Source organism: Notamacropus eugenii, chromosome 5 (assembly GCF_028372415.1).
Source record: "Notamacropus eugenii isolate mMacEug1 chromosome 5, mMacEug1.pri_v2, whole genome shotgun sequence".
Classification (NCBI taxonomy): domain Eukaryota; kingdom Metazoa; phylum Chordata; class Mammalia; order Diprotodontia; family Macropodidae; genus Notamacropus; species Notamacropus eugenii.
This window is the reverse complement of record NC_092876.1, coordinates 96661085-96687592: the sequence shown is the minus strand read 5'-3', so window position 1 is coordinate 96687592 and position 26508 is coordinate 96661085. Positions and strand designations below refer to the sequence as shown.

Below are 26508 nucleotides of genomic sequence, written 5' to 3'. Positions count from 1 at the left end.
TGTGGGGATCCCAGGCATTTGTGGGGGCTGCTTGAGGTGGGAAGAGTTCAGATTGACCTCATGGTTAACCTCTTCCTCCTTCCTTCTGCAGCCCCATGAAAGTGAACTCCAGCAGGGAGCTCATCTTCACCAGGCCCAGCTGAGCGAGCTGCAGGCCCTGCTGAGCCAGAAGGAGCAGGCTGCCGAGCACTATAAGGGGCAGGTGAGGAGCCCCAGCCCCTTACAATTGTGGCACCTTTAGTGTCCCCACTTCTGGGGTGGAGTGCCCTGAGCCCTTTGTTGTCTTCTCCCTCACCTGCAGATGGAGAAGGCCAAGGCTCACTATGATGCCAAGAAGCAGCAGAATCAGGAGCTGCAGGAGCGGTTGCAGAGCATGGAGAATCTGCAGAAGGAGAACACCGAGCTTCGGGCTGAATCAGAGAGGCTTGGCTGGGAGCTGCAGCAGGCTGGGCTGAAGGCCAAGGAGGCTGAGCAGGCCTGCCGCCACCTCACGGCCCAGGTTCGGACCCTGGAGGCCCAGGTGAGAAACGAGAGACGTTGGGGCCAGGGGCAGGGCTGAGCAAGGAAGAGAAGATCCCAGCCTTGAGAAAAGCTGCAGGAAGTCATCAGACACTCTAGAAAGTCAGTAAAGGCTCCTCTTGGAAGTATTGCATGGACTCCTAAGGAAGCTCTGTGATCTAAGAGGTACAAATAAGGAGCAAGAAGAGCCCAAGTCCAGTCCAGGCATGGAGAACAGCTAATTCAAAGTCACAGAGGCAGGAAATAGAGTCCCAAGTTTGGAGAAGGATACTCAGCCTTCTGAAAGGATGGCATGTGACTCTCCTGAAAGTGGAAAGGGTGTAGAACAGCCCAGACAGGGCAGGATCTCTGCTAGTGGGAGACTTGAGTTGCCTGGCTAAAGTTTGTCCTTTATGCTAGACAGCACCTGAGGGAGAATGTGCTGAGGGAAGGATGGAGGAGGGAGAATCTGGCAGCTGAGGCTATTGAAGCCATTGTGATGGTTAAAGTGCTTCCGCGATCCAGTATGCATTTATTAAATGCCTGCTGTGTGCTAAGCACTGGGGAGACAAAGAGTCCCTGCCCTCAAGGAACTTACTGTCTGAAGGGGGAGGCAGGAAATCAGAGCGTGGCAGGCAAGGCGGGAGCATGCCTGCCTGGACTTGTGTTGTGTGAAGTGGAAACGCAAGTAAGCTGAGAGTCCAAGTTTCTGCTCTTTATGCAGGAAGGCATTGGGAGGAGCTTGGTACTCCCCCTTCCAACCAGAGGAAAGAGGAACCGAGGGAGGGAGCCTCAGTGGAGGCTTGAGTTAGCAGCATGGTGGTGAGTTTAGAAGTGAGGAGTAGCATCTTGTTGGAAACCAGGCAGGGCAGCAAATGCAGAGTGAACAAAACCCTTCCACTCTGGGCCAAGCCCTGACCAGAGCACTGGAAATGCAATCCTCTGTGCACACCAGTAAAACAACTCATCCCATTGGCAACATCCAGATGCGTCTGCCTCGTGCCCCACTCTCCATCGAGGGGTGAGAGGCACCTCCGAGGACATCAGCTAAAGCTGGAACTCCTTCGGGTGGTTCTCCTTTGTTGTTACAGTCAGCATGTGAGTTGTTGTGACTTTGCTCTGCATCATTGAAGCCTTCCTAAGTATCTCTGAACACAATAATATTGGATTACAGTGGTGTGTTATCTTGTCCAGCCAAACCCCAGTCCGTGGGCACCTCCTTTCCTTCCAGTTCCTGCTCCAAATGTTTTTCTACGCAGGGCACTTTTTCTTCTGTCTTTGACTCCTGTAAGGGCATATGCCTAGTAGTGATATTGCCTCATTTAAGGGTAGGCATATTAATTAGTGTGACTGTTTTATTTTGATTCCAAATTATTTTCTAAAACAGTTGTACAAATTGGCAGCTGTACTTTCCTTCCCAAAGTACGCACAGCATAGATTATCTTACTCTTCAGTTTTGTTTGCCAGAATGATGAACACAAGGTGTGAAACCTCAGAGTTGATTTGGTATGGTTTTTCTTACTAGTGTTTTGATTAGTGTTTCGCCCATTTTAATGATTCTTTCACAAGCTTTTTGATAACTTGCATTTCTTTCAAAAATTACCTGCTCATACCTTTTGACCACTGAACTCTTGGGGAATAGCTATAAGCCAAGTATTTCTGACTCCAGGTTTAACACTTTATTCACTACTCCATGTTGCTTTTCCAGGCAAACTTTTTACAGGTATCAACTGAGCCTGGTACTAAGTAGGTCTCTTCATCCTCCTGACCAAGGACTGATATAATCATTTCCCTCTGTTTCTCAATCTCTTTGTCTCTCTGTCTCTCTCCTCCCTGTCAGGTTGCTCATGCAGATCAACAGCTCCGAGAGCTTGGAAAGTTTCAGGTGGCAACAGATGCACTGAAGAGCCGAGAACCCCGGGCGCAGCCCCAGTTGGACCTGAGCACTGATAGCCTAGAACTGAGCAGTGAAGAAGGGACCCCTCTGACCTCTACGAGATCAGCAGCTCACCGTACCCGGTTTGTTACCTAGTTCCATGCTACATCTTTGCCTCGATCCAATCTTTGAATGAGAAACCTCAGCTGTGGCTAGATCCTGAGATTTGCTAAGGGCTGGATCCTAGCAGTTCATCCTGAGATACTCCAAGGGCAGAATACGTGTGGTAGAGGTCAGTATCATGCCATTGAGATAGTCTTCATCAGGCTGAAATGGAATCCATTCCAGGCACAGCGCATGAACAGAGACCTGGAGATGGGAGAGAAGAGAATGAGAGGGCAAAATGTAGACTGCTGTGACTAGAATGAAGAGTTTGTGAGGGGGAATTAAATGAGGCTAGAATTGTAGGTTGGAGTGGTTGTGAAGGACCTGGAATAGCAAAGTAAACAATTTCTACTTCAGTAGGCACTAGGGAGCTACAGAAGGCTTTTGAGTTCAGGAGAAACATGATCACAACTGAGCAGTGGGTGAAGGTGGGAAGGGGTGGAAAGGCTAGAAGCAGGGGGAAACAGGACCAAATTGGACCTCACTAGAGGATTTGCAGTAGGCATGGAAAGGGCACACATGCAAGAAAGATTCTGAAGGTAGAATTGAGGGGATACAAAGGAGAGAGGAGAGGCAGAGCTGACTTCAGGGGAGTGAGCCTGCAGCAGTCTGTTCTGTTGGAATCAGTGGGGCAGGAAGACAGGTGGAAGGAGAGATTTCTGGCACACATTAAGTTTTCATCATTATGAATATAGTGCTTTCCAGTTTTTTAAATGCTTTCATATGTTCTTTCAGTTGAGGATCACAGCTTTAATAATCGGCAAATCCTTAAAAGAAAAAGGATACATATATGCTTTATTGTGACTTGAGCTTCTCTGGTCCTTAATCTGAGATTTCTTATCATTTTATGTTGTCTTCAAATATTGTTAAAATGATGTATGTTATTCTTTTGGATGCACATTTCTTCATTCTGTATCACTTCATTGAAGTCTTCCCATATTCTTTGAAATCGTACACATCATTCTTGTTGCCCACTAGTAGTCCGTTTCATTCACATAGCACCATTTGTTCAGTAATTCCTCTAATTTGTTGTTGTAAATACTGCTTGTGTGAATATTTGTGTAAAAAGAGGTAGCACTTTAAGCTGAGTCTTAAGTGATGGCTAGTATTTCAACAGGTGAAGATCCCCATGGATGAGAAACACATTCCAGGGATAAGATAGCATGTGAGCAAAAGGGCATTTGTTGGGGATGTAAGTAGTCAAGGTTGGCAGGTGTATAGGATCTCTGGAGTATTGACAGGTAGTCTGTTCACTGGGGAAAGATTTTCCAAAAAGCAGTAATGTTTGCAAAGGCAGGAAAGAACAAGACCTGTTGTGGGGAAAGTGTAAAGTATAGGCCTCTCCCTTAACAGAGGTTGTCCTATCTTTTCAAGATTCAAGGTTGACAGATTTGAAACAGAACAGAATGCAATTTTAGTTCATTTGTATCTGTCATTACTTGCCACAAAGATAGCACAGATCTACCAGTTACCAGAATTGGCAAATTTGTGCTGCATATCTTAGGTAATAGACCCAGCAGGAATGAAAATGGTTACAGTGCTGCCCAGACACAAAGATACAGCCTCCAAAATGCCTTGCAGCCCCAAGGGTCTAATAATGGGTTTTTCCTCCACAGGAAGTCATCCCGAACCCAGCCTGATGGCACCAGCCTTCCTGGGGAGCCAACCTCCCCCATCACCCAGCGCTTGCCTAGCAAGGTGGAGTCCCTGGAGAGCCTGTACTTCACACCAATCCCTGACCGAGGACAGCCCCCGTTAGAAAGCAGCCTGGACTCCTTGGGTGACATCATGTTGGATTCTGGTCCCAAGACCCGCTCAGCCCGAAGGCGGACCACACAGATAATTGATATCACGATGCTATCCAGGGTGAGGCTGAAGTCGGGGAAGAGGGGAAATGGGAATGATTTTGAATCTGAGAGACTAAATTCATCTGTCTCAAGTGGGTAATCATGTAATTACTTTCTCCTCACTTCTATTAGAATATAAATTCCTTATGATCAGATGAGGTGATATTTGCATAGCACCATGCCTGGTACCTGTTCTAGAAATACTTAGTTCTTTCTTTCCCTCCCTGCCTTCCTCTCACCTTTGCCTGACCCACACTAAAAGATCCTCCCATCTCTTCATAATGGCATAATTAATTATCCCCATTCAATACATTATGACAATGAGACCCAGAGAGGTTGTCAGGTGTTTTACAAAGTCACATTGTAAGTTAGCATTAGACCTGACAAAACTCAAGAAACCTGACTTTCCCCCATGCCGTGCTTTGTTTAATCTATTCAGTCCTTAATGAAGAAGGGGATGAATGAAAGGATCCTGGCTCCTTTTAGATTCTCTTTTATGGCTGAGATGTCATTGCCCCCTCCAACGTAAGCTGTTGCTCTTGTGTTATGACCTTGCACACCCTAAGCCCTTGACTCAATATTTTTACAGCATCTGGTATGACGGTTAGGATCTTCATCTCTCTCTGGCTCAGATGGGGAAACAAGACAGGAAGGATCCAGCAGTTCTGGATGCAGAACTCTCTTTTAAGTACAGAATTTAAAAATAAAATAGTTGCTGACCTTAGGAAACTTAATCTTAGGCACATTTAGGGCTATAGTAGAAAGAGAACAGAACTGAGAGTCAGAAGACCTGACCTATATTACGAGCTGTTCTGAGTCTATGTATCTGTGAAGTTATAAATGTAAAATACTCTACAAAGGCAAGGATTGTTTTTATTAGCAGAGATTGCAAGGACTGACAAATGAGAAAGTCCCACAGTGAATAAGTTCTAAGTCTGCAGGGTATATCAAGTTAGGTTGACTCAGGAGCACAAAAAGTGAAGCTAAATGATCTCTGTAGAGAATTGAGCTTACCTAGCCTCTCCCCCAAACTGTAACTCAGCCAACTTGTTTTTCAGAAACTGGATACAGATGAACCTGACAGCTCAAATTCATCCTTCTACAGCACACAGTCAGCCCCTGCCCCACAACGTGGCCTCCGTGGTAGCCTTCGCTCTGCATCCTCAGCTCAGTCCCTTGCTAACTGCCCCTCCCGGGAGTCCCGGACCCGGTTGGGTTCGCTGGAGGATGGTAACTCAGCCCTGTTCAGCCTTCCCGGCTACAGGCCCACCACACGCAGCTCAGCCCGACATTCCCAGGCCAGAGCATCTAGTGGGGTCCCTTCAGGTGAGAGTCCCCAAGGGAGAGGAATGGTCTACAGAAGGGCTTCACAAGTCAGCAGGTTCCCGCTGGGGACCAGGCATACAGACCAAATTAGGCTGCCAGCAGTCCTAGCGTTGTAAAGCTGAGTTATCTACTCACAACACTTCAAAATATTTTTAATCCAGAGCTCCTTGTGTTACTCCTGGACATATTCCATTCAACCTCCTGGTCAAGCCAGTGTGTGCTCTCAGGGACTGCAAACTAAATTAAAAGTCAGTCTTTGGGATGCTGAAAAAAATCATAACTGCAGCCTGGTGTTCCAAAACATGTGTCCCTTGGGCTGTTTGCTGTTCATGGCATCAGCGGATCCTGGGATCCTCAATGTCTGGTTAGGCCAACTGTCTTATTCTACTGAGCAAACTGAGACCTTTAGTCAGAATCTGGAGATTGAGTCCTTTATCCCCAGGTCAGTGGGAGGCACTAAGGGCTGCTGCTCTAGCCTTTTTCCCTGGGCCTCTCTTACCCACACCCAAGGAAGAAGGCATCTGTTGAGCATTTATGGGAAGGGATTTGGGATAGAAGGAATTCCTGGTCTCCTCACAAAATTTGACCATCTCTGGACGTAAATGAATTTTGGGCACGCCAGGGTAGCAGAACGTTCAGTGCAGAAAAGCCAGCTCCTTTCCTCTGGACCTTGCCTTTCTTTCCTATTCCACTCTGCTCCTGTCCACTACAGGTAGAAGCAGCTTCTATACGGGCACCTGCCAGGATGAGCCAGAGCAGCTGGACGACTGGAACCGAATTGCAGAACTGCAGCAGCGTAACCGTGTCTGCCTCCCCCACCTGAAGACCTCTTACCCCTTGGAGGCCAGGGTGAGGCCAGCCCCAGTGGTCAGGCCCCCAACCCTCTCTTCTGTCCTCCCACCCCACCCCCTTGGCCACTTTTGTCAGCTCTGCCCCCAAGGTGATTGCAGAGGTCCCCTACACCTGGATGTACTTCTACCTAGTTGGGATATCTGTTTCTCTTACTTATCCTTGAGCTGATTATCTATCTCCACTTAGCCTTTATACTGAGTCTTCAGGTAGACATTTCCATGGCACAAGCTAATCATATTTGCTCTATCCATAGGCTTCTCAGGTCATTTTTCTAACCTTACTGTAGTCATTTCAAGTAGGATAGGAGACCTTGAGTGGGATGATGTAAGTTCTTTAGGTCAGGTATGGCCATCATACATAGTCTCTAGGAGCTACCCCTGCAGCTTCAGACCCCCCCTCCCCCTTTACAGACTACTTGGCCTGTCTCATACCTACTTGTCCCATGCTTCCCTCAGCCTTCTATGAGCCTGACCACCATCACAGATGAGGAGATGAAGACCGGAGATCCTCAGGAGACCCTTCGACGAGCCAGCATGCAGCCAGCCCAGATCAATGAGTACAGTGCTACCCATCGCATCCCATCAAGTGTCACTACTCGGCAGCACCGGAAGCGTGTCTCCACTGAGCCTGACCAAGGCCTTGGCACCCCGGAGGTATGTGGTCCCCTGTGCCTCAGTTGCCACTTCTTCACAGTGGCGATAGAACATGGCTTACAGCTCCCATCTCCCAGCTTGAAGCCCAGGGCTTTCTTTGCTAGGGCATGTTGTGAGGAGAGATTCTTTTTTGTTGTTATGGGACCCTCCTGGGTCCTATTAGCATGTTCTTTTTTGTCTCCATTTTTGACCCTCCACACTGTTCCCCATCCTGAGCCTCCGTGGGTATCACTGCTCTCCTCTCCCAAGCTCTACAACTTCTGTCACTTGAAGATCCCAGACTTGTGACTCAGCAGGATTCAAGCCAGCCCCCAAACCCCCTCCCAGCTCTCTCAGGAGAATCCAGAAGGCCCTGGCTTGAGTGCCCACACACCCTCTTCTTCCATAGGCTAAGAAGCCAACAAGCTGCTTCCCTCGTCCCCTCACTCCCCGGGATAGATATGAAAGTCAGAAGATGAGTGCCGCTGAGGGCCCCAAGAAAGGGGCTCCTGCTTCCAGCAAGCAGGTTAGTGGGGGAGGACCTGAGAGGGCACAGGAGCCCCGAGGGGTCACTGAGGTCATCGCAGAGGTAAGGCTATATAGGTAGGGAATATTATTACCTTTGCACAGTTAGATATGAGTACTGTCCTGCCCACCTACATGCAGGCAGCTTCCTCTTCCTCTTCCTTCTCAGACCAACAGACGCCAGTCATTGGCCTTCAACATTCTGAACACACCCAAGAGGCTGGGGAACAGCCTGCTTCGGGGGGCTGCCAAGAAAGCTGCAGCCAAGGCCTCTCCCCTCATTCGAAGTGGGACCCGCCGCTCTCCCCGCATTGCCACCACCACCACTGCTGGCAGCAGCACCTCTCCCCGAGCCAGGGGCAAGGTAGGGAGCTTGAGAGGGGGTGGGGCTCCCCAGGGCAGTATGCCTCCATCAGATCTGCTGACCTACCTGTGACCCTCCTCACACCAGGACACTGCCTAACTGCCCCACTGTCCCCCAAGGATCCTGTGCAAATGATAGTCTGGGGACTCAGGACAGAAGGACTCTGACCCCTTATCTGACCTTGGGGAGCTCGATCTGGTTTAGGGACAGGATTGACACGTGAAAAAAGTATTTCAGGATGATTGACACATGAAAAAATTATTTCAGGACCTCTAATTTAATCTTCTGGGGAAGCTTAAAGGGCATTAGGTATCCAAAGGATTGTGAGGAAGGAAATGCTAGTGCCCCTAGTGCCCAAGATTAGGGAGTGGGTTTGCTCAAGGGTTCTGTCCATATGCACACTTCAACTCCCTGCCTGTCTTGTCTCTTTCAGGCAAAGCACTGAGGGCTCAGCATCCGTGAGCAGCTTCTGCCCTTACTTCCACAACAGCTCCCTGTTCTCTCTAGGGGCCCACGTGCTGGGTTTCCAGCCCACTGTTCTCCAGTGCCTTCTTTCAGTGCCCCAGAGACACTGATACCTGCCTCTTACTCCCCCTGCCTGGAGTCCCACACAGCACACCTTCCCAGAGAGGCAAATGGGGAGCCGGAGGTTGCCTCCTGGGAGCTGGAGCCTGGCTGATACCTAGCCAGATCATCCTGTACCTGTCCCCCCATTTACTTTCAAGCACAGTAATCCTCTTAGCTCTCCAGCAGAGAATGGAAGACCTAGTCAAACTGAGACCATATAGGTGGCCAGGGACCAGACTGTCCTGATCCCCTTTCTTCCCTTCCTCAGCCACCCTCAGCAACAAGCTTTGGAAAGTCCCATTGGTCACAGGACGGGGACTACCTCTTGGTCCCCTGTGCCCCCCCAATAGCTCCATTCCTAGGGATGGTACCTGTTTTGATGGCTGTGGTTGCTCCAGGGGCTAACACTGGAGAAGCCAACTTCCCAAAATTAGTTGGGGAAGAGAGAGTCTGAATCTCTGCTACCTACACCCCAGCTGCCTTTGTCCCCAAAGGTGGCCCCCCAGCCCTCATCCCAGTTCTCCTCCTCTCTAATGACTGAAGCTTCAGTAGCCCTTGCCACCTCCCAGCCTCTTTCCTGCCCCTCAGTGCTTAGCTGCCCTGAGAAGGCATTTGCCAGCAAACGATCCTGAGGCCCTCAGCCCACCCTGTCCCCAGCTGATGGAACCCATTTTAAGAGGAACTTGGGGAAACAGACTGGATGGGTGTCCCCTTTCCCATCCTCTGCCCCTATGGTTCAGGGGGCAATGTGAGGTACCCATCATGACACCTCTTTCATCTGGGTACTAACTGCTTCCCTGCTCCTTAAAGATTTCAAAGAGACAAGGAATAGGGAAGGTATAGTGGAACCTGGAGTAGAAGGGAAGGGGGTAGGGTCAGGGGTCATCTATTTGAATTTTTTAAATGTTATTACTTGTAAATAAAGTCTTATTTTTCTCCCTGAGGGCTGGGCTGGCTTTGAGGGAGGAGAGGGGTGGGAGGAAAGGTTCAGACTACTTATTTCCAACATTGCCCTTTTTCCCCTGGGCTGGCTGGGCCCTCAGTCTCTGCTTCTCCCTCTGGTATTTGGCAAGGCCACCGAACTGCTGCCCTTAGAGGAGTTGTGAAAGAGGACCTTGGCATCACTCACACCTGCCCCTAATATCCTGCTCATCCCTTTCTGAGGCCCTGGTTCGAGTGCCCACACCCCCTCTTCCCCACCCCCTGGCTTCCTTTGTCCCTCTTTTCTTTATTCCCTAGGATTCTTTTCCTCTGGTTTTTAAAGGGATTGGTAGAAAGATTTTGGGATTTTGAAGTAGTTGCTGGGATTCAGCTCTGACTGCTCCTTTTTGTCAGTGACTTTGGAGAAATTACTTCTCTGTATCTGTTTGCCTATGTGCACAATGAATGATGCTCTTAAGGAGCTGCTCCAGATCCCATGATGACGTTGGGGTGTAGACCCCCTTCCCACAATGCCCAGTCAGCCAGCTCCGGATGGTGAGCCGTCAAGCTCAGGCCTGAGGGACAGATCCCAGAGACCATTTGTCACACCTTCTGGGGCCCAACAATGATAACCAGACAAGTCTGGAGTTAACATTTTATTGAATGGCTTCTTTGTCCCATCGCTGCTTCCCTGATTGATCAGGCCTGGTCTGATGTTGGAGTAGCTGGCTGGGATTCTTTCCTAGGTGTGGAAGTTGTCAGGAACGTGACTGGATTGGGACTCCTCGGCTGGTGGCTGAGGTCTGGGGTTTGGGATGTTCTTGTGTTGTTCTCCTGATGGGAAATAGTGTCAATGTGAAGGAAAGGCCTAGGATTGGGGGTGCTTCTGAGGGCCTTCCATTCAGTGTTGTGACAGCCCTTCACAGGACTAGGCACACCTAATAGGTGCCTAGAAATTGCCCCTTCTTTGCTTTCTGAGTCTAAAAGAACATTCTGGATGGATGACCTGTGCAAGGTCCTTACTGTAGCAAGGCTTTCCTTTGTTCCCAAATGTGCAAGTGAATCTCAACTTTGGTAACTTGTGATTCTGTTGGCCTCTGAGTCAGCATACACATACCCCTGCACACCCCTTTGCTCAGCATCCTCCCCCATGTACTCAGTGTGCCTCCTCTGCCCCATCTCTTGGTCCATCTGGGCACTCCCATCATCCTCACCCAGAGATGGGCCAGGAGCACATGGCGCTGAGTGACCTGGGCCGGGTCCACTAGAACGCAGGAGAAATTGGTATTTTCCAGCCTGGGACTGAGCTTCTCCAGCACAAGGTCTCGCTGTAGCCAGGTTACTCCATTCTGTCGCTGCCTCCTGTGGAGGGTGTTGGATAGGTGAGGGAGAGCAAAGCACCCCAGTACTAGACAGCTTTTCCTCCCAGCCTCCCTCACAAACCCTTTTCCCTAGTTACCGAGTCTTGTCCTCCCGTAGTTTGCCTGGCAGGTGTTCTATGAAGGAACGGTTCCCCAGCCAGTACAGGAAACTGGAGTGAGCAAAGTGACTACAGCCTTTGCAGGACAGGATCAGTGTCCCATCTGAGGAGGTGGGGGACAAAGTGTTCTTGGTCCTAGGGCCAATCCTAGCTTCACTCTCCTCCCTCTTTCTCCCAAACTCCAGTTTCAGCTGGAAGAGGATCCTATGTCAATACACCTTATTACATACCTACTACATGCCCTCCGCAAGCTTACGCATCCAATTTTCCTCCCCACTATCTATTTACAAATAAAGAAACTGAAGCCCATGGAGGGAAAAGGCCTTGCCTGCAGTAGGAGAGGCTGGACCCTACAGCTTTTTTGTTTTCTCCCACTGCTGAGACTGTTGGCTTCTTCCCCATCACTGCTGGAACCAGTTTCCAGAGGTCACCAGCGGCCAAATGAAGATCATCCTGACCTCTGCCTACTCTGAACCAAGAGCTTATTTGGGGCCACAGTGGGAAGAATATTAGGTTTGGAGTCAGCAAGACCAGGTATCTTGTAGCTGTGTGACCATGGTCTGGGTTACTTCATCTCAGGGGCCCAAGTTTTCCACTCTGTAAAATGGGGATGGCGCGCTCCTTCCTAGGGCAGTTGTGAGGATTCAAGATAAAATGAGCATATAAAGTGTATTGCAAACTTTCTAATGCCGTGTAAACGTCTTGTTGGGTTTTTTTGTTATTGTATCCCTTCCCTGATTCTTCCAGCTTTCTCAGCCTCCTTTACTGTGGGCATTCTCCAAGGCTAGTCTTCAGTTGTGGAACTGTGACCACTGTGAGGTTATCAGGGCTCATTGAAGAGCTCATTTCTTCCACTAGCTTCTCCCCACTCCTGGGGCCTCGTCTCATGATGTTCTGCTGCACCCAGTTTCTCGGGATGACTGGCTTCTTCTCTGACCTGAGGCTCACAGAGTGGTGGCTAGTACACAGGCAGTCATAGAACCCCAAATCCAGCACCCCGGGTGAGCTGCCACTTGACTGCCTTCCCAGTTTCCTCCCTCCTGGATCCCCAGAATCTCTCCACCCAGAGGGTTTTGTGGCCCAAGATCCAAGGTGTTTTCTTCCCACCTCCATCCTCATGCATTTGCCCCAGTTACCTGGTTATGAATATCGGCTCTCCCAAGTTCTCTTTTTTTTCTCCACCCTCAGCCTCAACTATGTGTGTTCCATGCCCATAACTCTTAGAACCTGGGTAAGTGAGTGTGTATGAGCAGCTAAATGAAGGTAGTCTGTGGTGGCTCAGGGGAGGAGGAAGGTGGGTCAAATAATACTTGTTCTTAAATTATCACAGTTGAAAAGATCTTTAAAGATCATCGACCCCAGAGATGGGGAACCTCCGGCCTTGAAGCCACATGTGGCCCACTAGGTCCTCAAGTGCGGCCCTTGGACTGAATCCAAACTTCACAGAACAAACCCCCTTCATAAAAAGATTTGTTCTGCCAAACTTGGACTCAGAAGGCTACACCTGAGGATCTAGGAGGTTACATGTGTCCTCAAGGCTGAAGCTTCCCCACCCCTGATCTAATCCATGCCGTAATTTGTAAATGGGAAAACCCAGGCCCAGAGGAGCTATGATTTGCCCTGTAGTAGCGTTGGCAACAATGATAACTAGAACTTTGCTCACCTCTCGCCCTGTGCTTTCTCCTAAACCAAGGGATATTACTACTCAGGGGTGGGGACCCTAGACCACCTACCTCCAGGCCTTGCCTGCTATCCTCTTACCTTGCCCCAGTCACCTCCCTCCATGCCTTCTGACCTATCTTAGCTCATATCCCCATTGTTGCCTCCCATTTCTCATGCCCCCTCCTTACTCGTTGACATCTCAGACTCTGTCCTTGTCACCATCACATCCAGGGTCTTCTCTGGGCACAGCAGCACTGTAGGCAAGAATGACTTACAGCATAAGTGGGTATGCAGGTTGCTACAACTTGAGGTAAGAGGTTCTGCCTCCCCTCATACTCCAGGTGAAGAAGCTTTCATCCACCCATCACCCTACTCCATAGCATAACCAGAGAGAGGTGGGTACGGAAGGCACTTGGTGAACGGGGAGGCCCTCTCCCTAATCAAGTCCCTCCCTTCCCTCCTTACCTGCATCCTGGGCCAGGGCCAGGCCCAGTATCAGTGTCAGCAACAAGGGGAAGATGAGGGAGCCAGACTGGACCTTGGGACCTAAAGAAGGGAGTGGAGTGGGTAACTGGGGCTCTGGAAGGGTGGGGGGTGTCCCTTGCTGTGTTTACCAAACCCTGTCACTGGGGAGAGGGAGCAGACTGAGCAGGAAAGGGACTTAAGGCCTTGGAATTCGCTAGAGATTCTCAGACCCTGATCTAGGGTCCTGAGTACCACAGTACCTGCCTGTATCTAATTGTCAAGCAATCCACTTCCTCCCTCACACAATCGAATTCACCTTTTCACAGACAACACCCCTTTCCCCCACCCCATTACACCAACTCCTGTTCATCAGAGTTCATTCACCCACCTTCTGTCCTGGATTTCTTAATGGTCATGGTATTGGTCTCTCCCCCTCTATGTTACAGATCCAGCTGAAGCTGGACTTTATATTGTCACCACTTCCCTCCCACGCCTGTTCTATTTCCCCTATTCGTCCCCACTTCCCTGGCTGGTGTGGGATGGGAGGGGCAGAGACGTCAAATCAGTGACCACCAGGGTGACCCATGTAAGTGAAACGTGGGGGGTGAGGAGGGAGATCAATTTCATCCAGTTTATGGTGACCATCTTCACAACCACTGTCCGAGTCCATATAACTACCCTGAAAGGCAGAGTGTGTTTCCATTTCATAGATAAGAAAACAGGATCAAAGAGGGCAATTCACTTGCCAGTAATCACCCAGTCAGCTGGGAGAGACGCCAAAACTGGAGGCAGTGACAGTGTTAGGTTTGGAGTCAAGCCAGCTTCCAGTCCGAGCTGCACCTCTTACTAGCTTGTGTCCTTGAACATCACTTCATCTCTTTAGGACTCCGTTTTCTCCCCTATAAAATGAGGCTGAGCCAAATGATTTCTAAGTTTTCTTTCAGTTCTAAATTCATAATCTCATGCTGTTTTCTTGACTCAAGTCTGGTAATATAATGCTTTTCTTAACCTTTCCAATCTTCTATTTTATTCTCAAAATCTTAATGAGCCCTTGACTAGCACATGGCTCTAGGGACATCTTTTGATTTTGTGCCTTTTCACTGGCTCTGTCCCCCAGCCTGGAATGGTCTTCCTCCTCACTGCTCTCTCTCTCCCACCTTCAGGAGACCTTTCTTATTTCCCTATCCTTCCCTCCCCAAGCCATCCCCCCACCCCCATTCTTTCCCTCAGAGACTAACTCGTATTTACACTGTCTCAATCTGGTGTGCTATGTATCCACATGGTTTCATGTAGATTGTGAGCTCCTTGAGAGCAGAGAGCAGGGACTGCTATGTATCTGCCTTTCAGTAAGTATTTAAAATGTGCTTGCTGATTGTGTGCCTAGTTAGGCACCACTTCTCCAAGATCACAGAATCAAAGAGCCAGAAGAAGTCTCAGGGACCATCTCAGTCAACTCATACTGAAAATAATTCCCTCTACAACATCCCTAACAAGTGGTCATCTGTTCTTCCCTTGAATAGCACCAGTAATGGGAAACAGTACTTACTGAAGTCATCCATTCTACTTTGAGATTATTCTAATCAGAAATTTTCTCATTCTGTTTGGTCAAAATCTCCCTCTTTGCAGCTTTCCAATAATTATGAGTAGTTTTGCCCCTGTGGCTAACCAGAACATAAACTGTCATGACAACCAAGCTTCTCAAAATCTAGGTGGGGAGATGGCACTTCCTTCAATGAGTTTAATGACAAAGAGAGATGAGCCACATGAGTGGGAAGTGACCATAAGGCCCAGAGGAGTTCTGAAAAGTGAGAGGCATCCTTAGGGGGTGAGTTGTAAAGACTTCTTGGAAGATGTGGATGGAGATCAGCCTTGAAGGATCCATGAGATTTGGAAAGGAGAAGGTAGAAGGAAATATGTCTGTAAACCACAGTTAGGAAACTAAGAAGTTCAGAGACTAGGGCATTTCCTGACATTACTGGGATCACTGATAGTCCATTAACTCTTTAGTCCCTGGAGAAAGCTTTAAAGCATTGGTAATGTATTATAGCCCATTTTCATTCATGTATTTCTCCATTGCTCTTTAGATCACCTTCAAACGTGATTCTTTAAAGATCTTGGTGTTCCATGATTCCCAGACACAGCATAACAAGAAGACTGGTATTTAGAGTACTCCCCCTAGAGGTAGGAATGTGCTCAGGCCCCTTTGGCATGTGTGACTTAGCAACTCCTGAGTGGTCCCTCAGTCTCCATGATTGGGGTTGTGTGAAGAGGATGGATGAATGGGCCAGGAAGTGCCTGTGCATTTAAGAACCTCCTCAAGGTTCTTGAGGAGAAAGGCTGTGGCCCTATTTGAGCAGCTTTCTTTTGGACTCTGCCAACTATATCCCTTGGACTTTCAGTGAGAGAGGGAAAAATGTTTCTTATTTCCCTTCCTCCTCCCCATTAGCAATATGGGCCACATCTTGAGCTCATGGCAATGAGGCTACACACTTGCCAGGTCCTTGATCGCCTTCTGCTTCTGTTTCTTCCCTGGGTACAAGCAACTGATGGAATGGACATTTCTAGCTATAGAGGCTACTGCATGAGGTTGAGTGTTCCTGGGTTCTTATCAGTACCAACCACCTAATTGAGGTAATTCTTCTAACTATAACGCTTCTTGGAGATGACCACCTACAGGAGCATCCTGATCTGTGCAGACTGAGAAGCCATTTCCAACTGGATAGGACACCTGGACCTGGTGAATTATTCAGCTAGTACAAGTCTGGGATAAAGTGAAATGTGTTCAGCAGCCCCACAAAGTACTTTTACCTTTTGGGGTGATGACAATGATAATCATGGCAGAGGAGATAGAAAGCTGGCTGGAGTAAGTTTCAAGTCCTGGGTTCCAGTTCTGCCTTTCACATATACTGGTTGGGTGACCCTGGAAAAGTCAAGTTAACCTCTTCATGCCCAGGTGACAAAAATGATGCATTGCAAAGCAATGCCCTTTATTGGTGGTGGGACCAAAACAAAATAACGATTGTTTCGTATCTTAAGGATTTGTCAATGTATGCTTATGAGTTTTGTGTTTTAAACATTTCTTTTGTGGTAGAGGAAATAAATAGCTGTCGTACTTTATACCTCATTTGTATACTGAAAACCTTTTCTAGAAGGGATCCTACTAATTTCTTTGTGGAATACTCCAGATGAAATGGGAGAAGTTAGTCCTTGACCAACTAATTTTCTCCACCCCAGGATATAATCACAGATAAATGAGATGGTAAACTAAGCAAAAAGGTGGCCAAGTGGCACAGTGGAGAGAGTGCTGGGCCTGAAGTCAGAAAGACATCCTGAGTTCAAATAAGTTCTCAGACACTTACTAGCTGTGTGACTCTTGGTAAATCACTTAACCCTGTTTGCCTCAGTTGCTCATCTGGAAAATAACTGGAGAAGGAAATGGCAAACCACTTCAGTATCTTTGCCAAGAAAACCCCAAATGGAGTCATGAAGAGTTGACACAGTTGAACAACAGCAACAACTAGGGGCAGCTAGGTGGTGCAGTGGATAGAGTGCTGGGCCAGGAGTCAGGAAGATCTGAGTTCAAATCCAGCTTTCTACACTAGCTGTGTGAACCTGGGCAAGTCACTTAACTCCGTTTGCCTCAGTTGATTATCTGTAAAGTGAGCTAGAGAAGGAAATGACAATCAATTTTGATTGTTTCTTTGCCAAGAAAACCCCAGATGGGTTCATGAAGAGTCAGACATGTGAAACAAATAAGTAAACAAATGTAAGCAAAGAGCAACAGAGATGATGAAGGTTAGTGTTCAACAAGGTGTCAACACTCTCAACCAATTAATAAATATTTATTTAGCACCTACTAAGTGGCAGGCACTCTGCTAAGCACCAAAGATACAAAAAGAGGCAAAAGACAATCCTTGTCCTCAAAGAGCTCATAGTCCTAATGGGGAAGACAACTCTGCTAGCTCTTTAGGAAGTGTGCAGCTCTCCCTGATGGAATTCGAGAAGCAGTCTGTTTTGTTGGCTGGTGGGAAAATGACCACTTCCTCAGTCACCTTTAAAAAGCTAGCTTGTTAAGTTCTGGAGTCAGTGAAACCAAGAGTAGTTTTATGGAGTATGATCTCAATGCCTATACCAGCAGCCATCACTAGAGAAGGGGATAAGCTCTCCATTCTCATATCCACTGGCACAGAACACACAGGAAGGGGGTTGAGTTTAGTTACCTGAGGCAGGAATCCTCTTCAGGGAGTGGCCATTCTCACAGTAAATGAGATCCATCTGTGGACTTGAGAGAGCAATAAGCCCCAGCAATTGAGAATTAAACTTCCTGAGGAAGCAGCTCCTGGGAGCACAGCATTAACTTGCCTAGCAGAAACTCTGGCCAGAGGAATATAGTCAGAGGATTCCACAAGAGAAGGTATATATGGAAGTCCTACAGGACCAGAGATATGGGTTGTGTTAGCTGCATGTGACTGCATGTGATCCCTACATGTGGGTCATTAAGCCTGAGCTGACTCTTCGGATGGATGGATGGATGGATGGATGGATGGATGGAGGAAGGGAGGGAGGGAGGGATGGATGGAGGGATGGGTGGAGGGAGGGAGGGATGGAGGGATGGATGGATGGATGGATGGATGGATGGATTTGTGGGCCAGCGAACACCCAGGTTTATGGAGGGAATGTTTTGTAGCCATTATTATTACTAGGCCATTTTAGAAAATGTCATTTGAGTTAATTGTATCTATTGGTTGTTAAAATGAATGTGACTTGTTGGGGAGGAGGAGTCAAGGCTCATGCACTATACGTTTTGGGGAGGTCTGGACCACAGATTGTTCTAGCACCAGGGAGTAGCAGCCACCCCTCTGGGTGCCCAACTCTTGAATACAAGTGCAACTTAGGAGAATAAGGGACAAGACAAGAGCCATATTTAGGCTTTGCTTTAGATTTTTCCCATAGTTCTCCACAGTGGGGAAATAATGAAAAGAGAAACCTGATCCCTTCTCTTTGGAGTCAGGCTGTCCCCAAGAGGAATCTAGGTCCCATGTGGGTCCAGAGTAGGAGCCATTTGGAACACATGGGGCCACCGGGCACATTAAAAAAAAGAGGTTTTGCAACAGAGAGCAAATGCAGCAGGAATCACTGCAAACATTATACAACATCCTAAACTCAACCCAACCCACTATTTTCATGCTATTCAAATCTGAGCCCATTTCATTAACTATGTGTAGAGTCTAAACAAGATATGTATACTCATGATGAATCGAAGTAGGTTGTCTGATCAAATGCATATTATAATTCAACAGATTACTCTCACAGAGCCTTTGTAAAGAGGTCATAAAGCTTAGTAGTTGCTGCTGTCTTTCCAGTTTTCCTTTAACCTTTGGTTGATAATTACAGCTTCTGTGATCTTTCCCATTTGTTTGGAATCTTTAACTATTTCACTTACATAAAAATTCATCACTTGAGAGCCATCACCATTGTATGGATTTCTTCTGGATGTACTCCATTGGGTGTAGCTGCCTTATGTCATCTTCCTCTTCTTCAATGCCACTTCCATTTCCTCACACAGCACGTAGAGATTCTCTTGTCATCAAAATGTCAAATCTGTTTCATTTTGCAACTGTTTGTTGTTTTCTTTGCCGTTTTGTTTATAAAAGCTTCTTGGGACTTAGCCTAGTCTTGTGGCTGTTTCCTGCTGACTAGTTTGCTTTTCTACTGTCTGTAGGTTTGTGAGGCAATCAAAGGCTTATAACCTCCTGCCATTTTTTCAGAATGTTTTGCAAATGACTTTGTACTCTAGATACGTGAAGCTGAGGGCTGCTGTATCTCCTTGACTGTAAAGGAATTCAATGCATTTACTACCATGTGGCCTTGTGCGGATCACTTATCCTGTCGGGACCTCAATTTCCTCCTCTGTACAATACCTCTGATTCTATTCTAACCAAGGGGATTTCTGGACTCTTTATGGAGACTTTCTTTTTAAAACCTCTGAACGACTCAAGAAACAGCAAGAATCAGGATCAATATCCATTTCCCACTTTTCCAGAATCAATGGCTTGTTTAAATAGGCTGGGCTAGGGCTGTGGTCACTTCCAGGGTCTTCTCATCTAGCTCAGTACTAATTTTGACCTTTTGCTTTAGGAAAGATTTGACTGCACATGATTCTGAAATGCTTCCCACGTCAGTAACAAGTAATTTCCTCTCTAATGTAAGTCACTTTCATTTGGGGGGCGATGTTATTTCATTGCTCCCCCCCTGCCTTCTGACAGGCAGGAAGCTTCTGAGTAATCTGTCCCCAAGCATCCAGCCTCGTGCTCATCTTACTCATAACCCCATTTTCCAGCTTTTTATTGTCCTTCCTGACCCCACTTTCCCATTGAAGTCACCGAGGAGCAAGGTTTATGTTATCTTGGAGGTTTGGTGGAGCTCAAGAGGCTCTTCGGGGAGCAGGGAATTCTCTGAATCTTGGAATCTTCTACAACAGGATTCAGTACAGAAGCTGTATCATCTTCCTGGTGGTGGGTTTGTTCACCACAGCTCTTCGTGAATGATGCAATGAAAGATGACCAAGCATCCCATGAAATTATGTCAAACAAGGGGGTTGGCTTCCTCTCAAATGCCACTTCCATTTTTTTATATTTCTGAATAACTGAGGCCATCTGCAACGGTCCTTCCATCATCAGCTAATAATAATGACTAGCGTTTATAATATATTTTAAGGTTCAAAAGGCACTTTACAGCTAGGTGACTCAGAAGATAGGCCTGGAGTCAGGAAGACCCGAGTTCAAATGTGACCTCAGATACTTCCTAGTGTCACCTTGGGTAAATCTCTTAACCTCTGTTTCCTCAACGGCACTAATGGTGCTAATTGTCGTGAGGATCAAATGAGATATTTGTAAAGTGCTCAGCACAGTGCCTGGCACACTGCAGGTGCTATATGAACACATTAGCTATCATTATCATGTCAATTGATTCTCACAATAAACCTGCAAGGTGGGATATTTAGTCCTGTTTTGTGGATGAGAAAAAAGGCAGAGAGAGATCTGAGTGACTTGCTCAGTGTGATACAACTAGTTAGACTGAGGCAGCAATCAAACTGGAATTTTTCTGACTTCAAATTCCACACTTCTATCTACTGACCTTCCAATCTGCCTACAAATAGATCATTTCAGAAATGCTGCCTTTCTTATAGATGGTCTCTAGCATCCCTTCCAGCTCTCCAGCTCAGGCACCAAACTCCCTCAGCTTCTTCACCTTGCCCTCGAGGAAAGCAAAGCACAATTCTCTCTCCCAAGTCCACTCAGTTTCATATTGATTCTCTTTGGCTTTATCCTTTGCTTGTTGGGGAGGGGGCAGGGTGTTTGTTTCTTCACTGGGTTTAGGATTGGGGTGACAGGACAGGGAATGGACTGGAGGAATTTCTCAGGGATAGAGGGCTAGGGAAATGTTGGGAGGGGGCTCAGGTATTAGGACTGCCACTCCCAGTCCTCCAAAGTGCTGCCTCTGTCTCCCCACCCCCAACTTGAACGATGGGAAATTTGAGTACAAAAACAGAATTCTAAAAGTAGTATTTAGAAACCTCTGTCCTCAAGCTCTTCCCATTCACTTTCACTCCGACCAAAAGATTGGGTACCCATCCAGGACACACAGTGATGATCCCTATAGTCACTTAGTTTCACAAATACACAATGACAGGCTCACCTTCACTCCCCACATACACACATAACACTATCCCAAGGCAAGGGGGGTACAGTCCAGCCAAGTCTGTGGGTGAGTCCAGTGTCTTCCATCACCCCAGGGAGTCAGCCAGTAGTTGAAGGATTCCTCTCAGATATGAAAGCCGTGAGCATTACCCAGATGGATGTCAGCCTTGGAATACTGATGCAGGGGGATGACCAGAGGTTCCCGCTGCAGTGCAAGGGGGGAACATTTTCATTCCTCAGCCTCCTTATTCAGGGATGAATTTCTACAGTCAGCATCCAGCCTCTCCTGTGGGGGAGATGTTTGTCTTGTCCTCTGAGAGGGCTTGTCTGGGTAACCAGGTGAGTTCTACTGTTGCCTTATCACGCATTGAAAGTGTGACTCTCCCCACTCTGTTCTGCTTCCCTCTTGGGTCTGGGAGTTCCCTGATGATGGCTGGCTCATACCTCACATCCACTTGCCCTGTAACCATCAGGCATATAAAAGATCACTCCTGTTCCCTCTTCATGTTTCTGGTTCTTAAAATCTTCTCAATTCCTATGCCACCCTTGTCACAACTGTGGTTGTAGTGGTGAGATGGACATGGGAAAAGAGGGTTGAGGGAGAGACTGGAGAGGTCCTCACACCTCATTGTTTTGGCCAGCTCCCTCAACCTTTTAGACGCCAGTGTGAAGAAGCTTCAGATATTCTTCTACCTCAATCCCAGAAATTTTGGGTCCCAGATAACTCCAACCCATCTCAAACCATGTTTTCCTAGGTATACTGTAAGTCCCTCAAGGGTATTCCCTTTTCCTCCAAACTTCCAGTGCCCAGAAGCTGAGCCCCAGCACCCTTTGTGTCTGGTTGGAACAGGTATCCTGGGGAACTCCGAGTAGATGGGGAAATGGAACTCAAGAATACAAGATATACAATCATGCCAATTTTGGTCAAGTTCAGACACCCAGAATTAAAGACCTTTACTATCTGGTTTCAATCTCCCTTTTGGGGCTTTTCTTCACATCCTCCTCAGGTCAGCGTCTTCTCAAGCACCAGCCTCATTCCACTTCTCCCATCTTTGCTTCCTACCCTTCACCTCCATCCAGCTCCTACTCATCATTTGAGGGTCAGTTCCCAAGTTCCCTCTTCCAATACGCTTTTCATGGCTTACTCCCACTCTTCACATACGTATTTACCAACTGATCTTTAATTAGCTTTCAATTGCTTGGATATCATTCTGACCTTTCCATTGCAAAACCTATTTTCTCCGGCCGCAGGAAAGACAAACCAGGGGCTTCCCCATGATACTGGCAGGACCCACAGCCTCCATCCATGATTCTGACACTGAATGAGCTCTTGCCATTATCTTTGATGAAGTTAGAAGAGGGTTATCTGTAAGTAGAGGTTGCACTACATAGTGAATCCTCTAGCCAAAATGTGACTAGTCATAAGGAGGTGGTAAAGTGGGGATAGCAAGAAAGGAATGATGAAGTAAGTCAGCTTACTCCAGGAACAATGACTGGGAGAATATGAGTAATCACAGTACAGGGTAGCTAACTAGGTCTTTGGGTGGAAACGGGCAGAATTATCACTTCAATAATACCCTGCTTTTACAGATGAGAAAACCCAGTGAAGATAAAGTAATTTTTTTTGGCCTGAAGCATAGTTTAGGGAGACCTAGGTGGGCAGGAAAAGATGTAGAGACTGATGGCTGGCCCTATCTTCAGTGAAAATAGCCCTGACAGAGATCCTGTTTGGTCAGTATCTTGTAACCTTGGACAAATGAAGCCATACCTCATTGGTATGGAAGTAGGCAGAAGGTTCTGAACATGGTGGCATGGTGCCAGCTAGATTCAGTCTTTCTTCCTGGAGTACAGGGCATGGGAGAAACCAAGGAAAAGGAACTCAGGAATTTCTCTCAGCTCACTGGGTTTTATTAAAACTGGAGTTGTGAGAAAGTTTGGGCCCACCACCTCCTTAGGGGACAGGCTCCAGGCCCTGGAGTTGACTCCAAAAGCTGAGGGCTCCCCTCTTCCCAGTCTAGCCTCTGCCCTCCCATGATCCCCACCCCCTACCCCCACAACAACTGCAACAAGAAGAAAAACCTACCGATAATGACCCTCCCTCCCCCTCCCTGTCTGTGATGGAGGGTCAGCCTGAGATGTGGCCTCTAGTGCAGAAGCTCAGGCAGACCTGTGGTGCTGCCTCTTCCTTCCTCCCTTAAACTAGTGGCAGCCTCAGTGAGCCTGAGAGGTGAAAGAGGGAAGAAGGGTTCTGGCATCTTAGGGACCCCTCAAGGTCAGGAGATCCTTCAACGGGGGGAGGCCATCTTCTATGTCCTCTCCTGCCCTGGTTCAGTCCGCCCCCTAAACTGGCGTGGGCACTGTCTAAAAGCTGTCACCCCAGTCTTCATAGCCTTGGGGGGCTCAAGCTCACTTTTCCTATTGAGGACTCCACCCCCAAATCCTAGGCTGATCCTGGGTGCTGAAGGTACCCAGATATGGAGAGCTGCTAGTTGGCCAGCTTTTTAGTCTGTGGGCCCCTAAGATCCCACGTAAATAACTTCCCTCTCTCCTCAAAGTCCCCCCCTCCCCCCATCACTGGCCCAATAAAGAGCCAGACAAAGCAGCAAATATATCCAGGCCTTATGCTGGGAATTCCCTCCCTGGGTTGGCCTGTTCTCAACAACATATGCCAGATCCAAGAAGGAAAGTCATTACTAGAGGAAGGATATGACTCAGCTTCAGCTCCAAGATCCCAATTTCCTTGTCACCTTTGGCACATCAGTCACTACGTCCAATTTCACTTTGAAAACCTGCCTCATCACACATGCTTTCAAACTTTTCTGTCCTGACCCAAATAAGTGTTCAAGACCCACTGGGTGCTTTCTCCCCAGTTCCCTGATGCGTTGGTTTCTCTGGTTCCCACAAAGCCTTGGATGACAACTCTAGCCACTTAGGGACAATGATGGCTCTTTCACGGTGCTTACGCAGCCAGATGATAAAAAGATCACCACCCTACCCCACACCCCAAAATCCAGGCCATAATGAGCAACTCCCAAAGGAACAACTCTTCACATGGTCAGGTCATGAGAACTCTTCTGGAGAGGGCAGGCCCAGTCGTCCCCCTGCTGCTCGCCAGGCCAGTAGAAGGACCACTGAATGCAACTATTTTCAACTGAGATCTCCAAAACACTAAGAGTCTTGGGTTTCCAACTTTGCAAACATCAAGAAATGGGGATAAGGAGGTAGGACAGATGTGGATGTGTACCTGTGGGTATGTCTGATGGGACAGGGCAGGATCCAAGGGGAAAGGATAGTTCACCCCAGAAAAGGGCCCTACCCATCCGATGGAGGTTGCTGAAGGTCAGAAGGGAAGGCACCCAAGGAGCTATCAGAAGAGCCGGCACTACCCAGTAGTGCACGACTGTCACCTCTGGGTAAGTGACCAGCTCAGGAGGAGATGGGATCCTGCAGGTAAGTGGACAGAGGCGGTGTGGCCTCCTCCTGCTCTGGCAGCAGCAGGTTCTTTTATCTCTGCAGCCCCAGCCTCTGCAAAGAAGCATTAAGCAGAGAGACTTCACTGTCTGGCGGGTTCTATGGAATACTAATCCCCAGGAATCCTGACTGACAACACTGCTTAGCCACAGAGGGGGATTTGGGCACACTTCCTCACGTAGGCCCAGATTTCCACGCACAGATGCTGTTAGGGAAACCTTCCAACTCTGCATATCATGCAGGGCTAGGGCTTTTTCCAGAGCTGGGGAGACCCTCTTTCGGGAGTTACAAAGAACTGCAAGGGATAGACAGTTCTGCCTGTGATTCAGGCTGCCACACATTTTCCCATTTCAGTTTTGGGCTCTCAAGCCAGCCGACAAGGATGAGGAAGGGTAAGAGAACTGGGAAGTGGGGGAGGGAGGGTGGTTGTCACTGCCTCACATTCTTGCAATAAAAAAAGGTTTTTAAATATAGTCATTAAAATAATTTTCTTTTAAAAAGAACCTCCCTGTCCGGGAACCCCCATGGGCTGGTTCACTGCCACACCCCCAGAAACAAGAGTCTTCCCTTAGAGCCGAGGGAGAGAGTGTTCGGAAGTGGTTGTAGAGGATGACGAGGTCTTTGCCAGCTGTGCTGAGGGGAGAGGGCTGGTTGGGCCCAGGGGCCTCGGCCCTCGGGCTGCTGGCCACTGAACCCTGCGCCCTGGCTTCTCTTCTGCTCCACGGTTACTCCAGACCCAGGGTGTAGTTGATTCCCTGTACCAGCCCGATGATTACTGGTTGCCAGGCCACAAGGTAGCGGAGCCAGTCAAGGAGCTGTCCATACATGACATGAGGCCGCTCCCATCTTCAGTGCACAACGGGTTAAAGAAAAGGGGCTACAGGTGGACAACTGAAGGTGCTGGTTTGTCCGACTAGTGGTCTGTCAGGACCGCAGGGGACATTTCTGATTCATGACTTGATCCTCCCTGGTCAGTGACATGCCTAGACTAGGCTTCCTAACTTCCCTAACAACTCCATAAGATAACTTCCATAGAGAAGGCTTCTGATGCCCAACAGAAGCTGTGTGAGAGAGGAATCGAAACTTAATGGCTAATCATCAGCACTCCTCCTCCACCCCCAACTTCCCATCCCTGGCTCTAGAAGGGTCTTAAATCAATTTGGATGAAAAGATGGGTATGGATACAAAATAGAGAAGGGATAAAGGGAAAGGGAAGAAGAGAGGACAGGGGAAGGGGAAAAGGGGCAAGGGGGAGAAAGAAAGGGAAGGGGTAAAGGGGAGAAAAGAGGATGGAGAAGAGGTGAAGAGGGGAGGACAATCATCTCAGAAATGCTGGGCTAAGGCAGACAGGGGCTCTGAATGGCAAGGTGCCAGGACCAGACTTTTAAGATTTGAAGAGTAACTCCCAAGTTCCTGATTACCAGGGAAAGAAGCAAATGCTTTCCACTTTCCTTGGACCAGAGAATTTGAACCAAAATCCTACCAAGTGGCAGCACTTATTACTTTGGACAAGTCACTTGTCATTTTCTCCTCTACAAACTGGGGCTGCACTAGATGACTTTCAGGTGTCTTCTGGCTTTAGATCCTGGTTTCTTCCACCCTTGTCTTTCCTGTCCTGCCACTCAGGGTTAGCTGCAAAGCTGCAGTCTCTTCCCCCAGTACAGAAGTATTCTCCAGCTGGACCAGGCAAAAGAACCACACCCAGCTGGCTCCCAGGGTGTGGATGAATGGGGAAAGGTCATCTGCCCAGGCTCTGTGTGGCTGAGGACAAGTGCTGCCGAATGAGGAGCTGTCATCAGACCCTCACTTGAAAGGTCCCAGTCTGCCTGGAGTCTTACAATTAGACATGGCTGCAGAGAAGCTGAAGAGTGACTAGGGTGCATGAACAGGATTGAACAACAGGAAAATAAAGCTGATGGGAAAAGGAACCGCTTAGTTTAACTTGAAAATTGAGAGGTGGGAATAGGGGAAATGAAGGCGACAAAGGAACGAAGGGCAGCTGGGTTCCTCAATCACACTGATTTCAGCCACAGCATGAGGGTCTGAGGCTAAAGCTATTCCCTAATTTTCAGAGGAAAATAGGAGGGAGATGCTAGAATATCTAGCTTTTGAGTAAGGAAGGTGTAATCTCTCTTCTTTGAGTTAGAATTTTAAATG

General features: G+C 48.0%; 3 protein-coding genes across 14 annotated transcripts in view; 1 reads left to right on the top strand and 2 right to left on the bottom strand.

Moving 5' to 3' along the window:
* The window catches only part of NUMA1 (nuclear mitotic apparatus protein 1), an 85690-nt gene extending 76095 nt beyond the window's left edge, over nucleotides 1–9595 (top strand). For all 10 annotated transcript variants that reach the window (XM_072610282.1, XM_072610290.1, XM_072610291.1 and 7 more), the window contains 10 exons: nucleotides 92–202; nucleotides 302–520; nucleotides 2339–2517; nucleotides 4156–4405; nucleotides 5445–5712; nucleotides 6425–6561; nucleotides 7020–7217; nucleotides 7606–7722; nucleotides 7891–8085; nucleotides 8519–9595. In XM_072610282.1, the coding sequence (XP_072466383.1) occupies nucleotides 92–202; nucleotides 302–520; nucleotides 2339–2517; nucleotides 4156–4405; nucleotides 5445–5712; nucleotides 6425–6561; nucleotides 7020–7217; nucleotides 7606–7722; nucleotides 7891–8085; nucleotides 8519–8530 (1686 nt within the window). In that variant the 3' untranslated portion in view covers nucleotides 8531–9595. The remainder of the gene's footprint in view (nucleotides 1–91; nucleotides 203–301; nucleotides 521–2338; nucleotides 2518–4155; nucleotides 4406–5444; nucleotides 5713–6424; nucleotides 6562–7019; nucleotides 7218–7605; nucleotides 7723–7890; nucleotides 8086–8518) is intronic.
* A 621-nt stretch (nucleotides 9596–10216) lies between these two features.
* IL18BP (interleukin 18 binding protein) lies at nucleotides 10217–13694 on the bottom strand. 2 transcript variants are annotated; one of them, XM_072610301.1, is made up of 6 exons: nucleotides 13569–13687; nucleotides 13181–13261; nucleotides 12904–12969; nucleotides 11033–11156; nucleotides 10788–10935; nucleotides 10217–10407 (listed from the first exon to the last, which is right to left on the bottom strand). In XM_072610301.1, the coding sequence occupies exons 1-6, from the start codon at nucleotides 13594–13596 to the stop codon at nucleotides 10273–10275; spliced, it is 582 nt and encodes a 193-aa protein (XP_072466402.1). In that variant the 5' UTR covers nucleotides 13597–13687; the 3' UTR covers nucleotides 10217–10272. The 2 variants fall into 2 exon arrangements, with proteins under 2 accessions (XP_072466402.1, XP_072466401.1); XM_072610300.1 differs by having other exon boundaries at nucleotides 10217–10935; nucleotides 13569–13694.
* An 11126-nt stretch (nucleotides 13695–24820) lies between these two features.
* RNF121 (ring finger protein 121) overlaps nucleotides 24821–26508 on the bottom strand; it is an 89925-nt gene continuing 88237 nt past the window's right edge. Inside the window, exon 9 of one of the 2 annotated variants that reach the window (XM_072610295.1) lies at nucleotides 24821–25197. In XM_072610295.1, coding sequence (XP_072466396.1) covers nucleotides 25077–25197 — 121 coding nt within the window. In that variant the 3' untranslated portion in view covers nucleotides 24821–25076. The remainder of the gene's footprint in view (nucleotides 25198–26508) is intronic. The other variant, XM_072610294.1, reaches the window with a different exon arrangement.

Excerpts from the sequence above, each read along its gene's own strand:
- IL18BP (XM_072610300.1), bottom strand. The coding sequence starts at position 13,596 with ATGACCATTAAGAAATCCAGGACAGAAG. Across the intron at positions 13,262-13,568 it reads TAAGAAATCCAGGACAGAAG|GTCCCAAGGTCCAGTCTGGC; the intron begins GTGGGTGAATGA and ends TCCCTTCTTTAG. Across the intron at positions 12,970-13,180 it reads GGCCCTGGCCCAGGATGCAG|TGCTGCTGTGCCCAGAGAAG; the intron begins GTAAGGAGGGAA and ends TCTTGCCTACAG.